At 38.8% G+C, this 3,260-nt stretch overlaps 1 protein-coding gene across 1 annotated transcript in view; it reads right to left on the bottom strand.

The window, feature by feature from the left end:
* Window positions 1-3,260, bottom strand: part of BTAF1 (BTAF1 RNA polymerase II, B-TFIID transcription factor-associated, 170kDa) — a 92,580-nt gene that overhangs the window by 77,285 nt on the left and 12,035 nt on the right. Inside the window, exon 2 of the mRNA XM_008579615.1 lies at window positions 2,083-2,206. Coding sequence (XP_008577837.1) covers window positions 2,083-2,206 — 124 coding nt within the window. The remainder of the gene's footprint in view (window positions 1-2,082; window positions 2,207-3,260) is intronic.

The following is a 3,260-nucleotide window of genomic DNA, read 5'->3' as shown; positions in this document are numbered from 1 at the left end:
ATATATATTATTTTCATGCGGGCCTGAGGTTCACTCGGGAGAGTGTGGTGCTGATAATACCAAGGCCACAGGTTTAGATCCCTATATAGGGATGGCTGGTTAGCTCATTGGGTGAGTGTGGTGCTGACAACACCAAGTCAGGGGTTAAAATCCCCTTACCGGTCATTTTAAAAAAAAAAAAAAGAAAAAGGAATGAAGTAACAATACATGCTACAATATGAAAACATTATTTTAAATGAAAGAAACCAGTCACAAAAGATTACACATTATATAATTTTATATAAAATGTTCAGAATAGGCAAATCTACATACAAATTTAGTTTAGTGGTGACCTAGGATTGGGTATGGGAGGGGCAGTAATGGAAAGTGACTGCTAATAGGTATGGGGTTTATTTTTGTGGTGATAAAAATGTTTTAGAATTAGATTGTGGTGATGGCAGTTGCACACAACGGTAATATACTAAATACCACTAAATTGCATACTTATGGTATATAAACTATATTTCAATAAAGCTGTTTAAAAAACTAAACCAAAAGGCAACAGGAAAACACTGATGGCAGACAAAAGAAAACATGAGGTGAGAAGGTGCTAAAGACAAACTTTGCCTCTTTTAGAATGATTTGATGGCAGCCAATATGCTGAGGTCTGAGTTAAGAAGTCCAGAACTCACTTGGAAGGCTGGAAACGTTTTTCTCAGTTCAGCACAGATTAGTCCTATTCATTGTTTCCAGTTTCAGGTCATTCAGTCCTCCATTTCTTCCCTTGAGATGAGGAGAAGAAATGTGTATGCCTCTCTATCTCCCCACCTTACATATGAGCATCACACTGTCCGATATGCATCCTTCCCCATTCTGAGACCGAGGAGCCTGTAGGTATCAAATTAAGGTCTCTCCATCTCCATCTTGCTTATTAGGAAGTCCTGAGAATATCTACATGGGGACTATGTTGGAAAGAGTCATTGTTAGCCCTCATGGTAACAGCCACACAATGCAGATTTGTATATGTTGAGAAAGGGCTTAGAATTCCTACTTATACACATCAAGGAGGGACAAATGAGAATGAAAGGAGGAAGTTAGACTTGGGGGAGAGAGGTATCTTGAGGCTTTCAATGCCTGGGCAAGCATGATGCTCCCCTACCCTATCTTCGATCAACCTCCCACTATTCGCCTTCCCCCAAACAAAGCATGCCTGCTTTTTTCTGCATGTCAGTAAATTAAACACATGGAATTTGCCACTTACTATCACACAGATCCATGTCAACAAGCCCACAGAGTTCAGTAAAAATACAGCCATTGCTTAAGGAAAGAACAGGGGATAGGATTATGAAAACACTGATCCAACTGCCTCTATTTTCAAACAGTTGATAACTGGGACTGGCCAGTTAGCTCAGTTGGTTACAGAGTGGTGTTATAACACCAAGGTCAAGGGTTTGGATTCCCATACCACCCAGCCATCAAAAAAAAAAAGATTAGGAATCAAACAGCTGATAACTAAGAATGCCATATGACATCTAGCTTCTCATAAGTAATTCAATCATTGCCCATGAGTACACATCCATTTAAGACTACCAACTATGATATAATTATTAGCCATTAAAAACAAGTTAGACCACTAACCAGATTAACAACTTAGTTCATTACCAAATTGGGACAGATTCAAATTTGTGCCATCAGCAAAAGGTCCTACATTGTCAAATCCCTTAAACTATCAGACTTGATTCAAAAAAACTTTTTAATCTTGTGACAAACAAAAAATAATAATAAAAATAGCAAAATTTAAAAAGATATTTGAGGAAATATTAAGATATTTACTTTGGAGATCACAAATTGATACTTAAATAAATGAGATGATTTCTTCTTCTTCTTCTTTTTTTTTTTTTTGGTGGCTGGGCAGTACAGAGATCCATACCCTTGACCTTGGTGTTATAACACTGTGCTCTAACCAACTGAGCTTATGGGCCAAGCCAAATAAGATGATTTCTACCTTTACTTTTGTGTTCCTATTCATGGACAAGTCTCTAATAACTGTATTATACAAAAAAAAAAAAAAAAGAAAGAAAGAAAGAAAGAAAGAGGTCTTACTTTAGATAAGAGGTTATTTAGTTCATGTGGATGAAGCTTCACCACTTCTCCAAGTTGCTGTGCAGCAGCTTTTCTTGTAACTGGAGTAGTGCCAGTATCCAGTAAGATAAAAAGACGATCAAGCCTAAAATAACAAAAATATAATAGTTATTCTGAAATGTGTTTCCTTATATGTATGAGGGTACTTTAAAAAGTTCATAGAAAAACAGAATTAGAATATGAATCTTTCCATGAACTTTTTGAAGTACGCTGTAGAAGTTTGAGTCAATAAATTATTGATTATCTATGAACAAGATCTATTCTAGGGCTGCAGGAGATGTCGAATCTCTACTCTCAAGAAACTTGCTGTTGGGGTTGGGAGAAGCAGATAAGGCAAGTATACAAATAATTATGATACAGGGTACAATAAAATATGTTTCAGAAAGGAAGTTCAAAGTGCTTGGAGAAGTGTGAAAGAAGAGATCAAATACTATATCCGCAACTGTGTAATACTGAAAAGGCTTCATAAAAGAACTGGTAAATGAGATGGACCCTAATGGTAGAATAGGATTCCAATACTGATGGAGAAAAGGTAGGGAAAGAGAAAGGGGAAGAAACAGCAGAAGAGGGAACAAAAAGGGCATAGCAATTTAAAAAAAAGGAAAAAGGAAAAATATATTTAGGGAAGTAAACAATAGTTTGGTTGTAATTCAGGGTACACTAAGAGAACAGTGGGAGGTATAGCTACAAAAGCTGCTAGAGCTCTATGGTAGAACCTTTGAATGTACAGTGTAACCATGAAGGTTTGGGGTTAAGAAAATGATGAGACTGGAGCTATGCTTTAGGAAGATTAATCTGGTGGCAGTGTGAAACATGAAGTAAAATGGAAGGAAACTTTTAAGAGAATTTCAGGCTAAAAGGGCAGAACTGAACTACAATCCTGACAGGAAGAGTAGAGAGAAACTGGCAGAAATGATGCAAAAGCAAAACACACATGGTAGGGCCGGCCCGGTGGCGCACTGGATAGTGCGCCGCTTGGGAAGCGCGGTGGCGCTCCCGTCCGAGGGTTCGGATCCCATATACAGACCGGTTCCCGCTCACTGGCTGAGCGAGGCGCGGGAGCAACGCCGAGGCTTGCGATCCCGTTGCCGGTCCCCGGTCCGGTACGGGGGCAACACTGAGGGTTGTGATCCGTTGCC

This window comes from Galeopterus variegatus, unplaced genomic scaffold, assembly GCF_000696425.1.
Source record: "Galeopterus variegatus unplaced genomic scaffold, G_variegatus-3.0.2 Scaffold1925, whole genome shotgun sequence".
NCBI classification, from domain to species: domain Eukaryota; kingdom Metazoa; phylum Chordata; class Mammalia; order Dermoptera; family Cynocephalidae; genus Galeopterus; species Galeopterus variegatus.
This window is presented reverse-complemented; position numbering and strand designations above follow the sequence as displayed.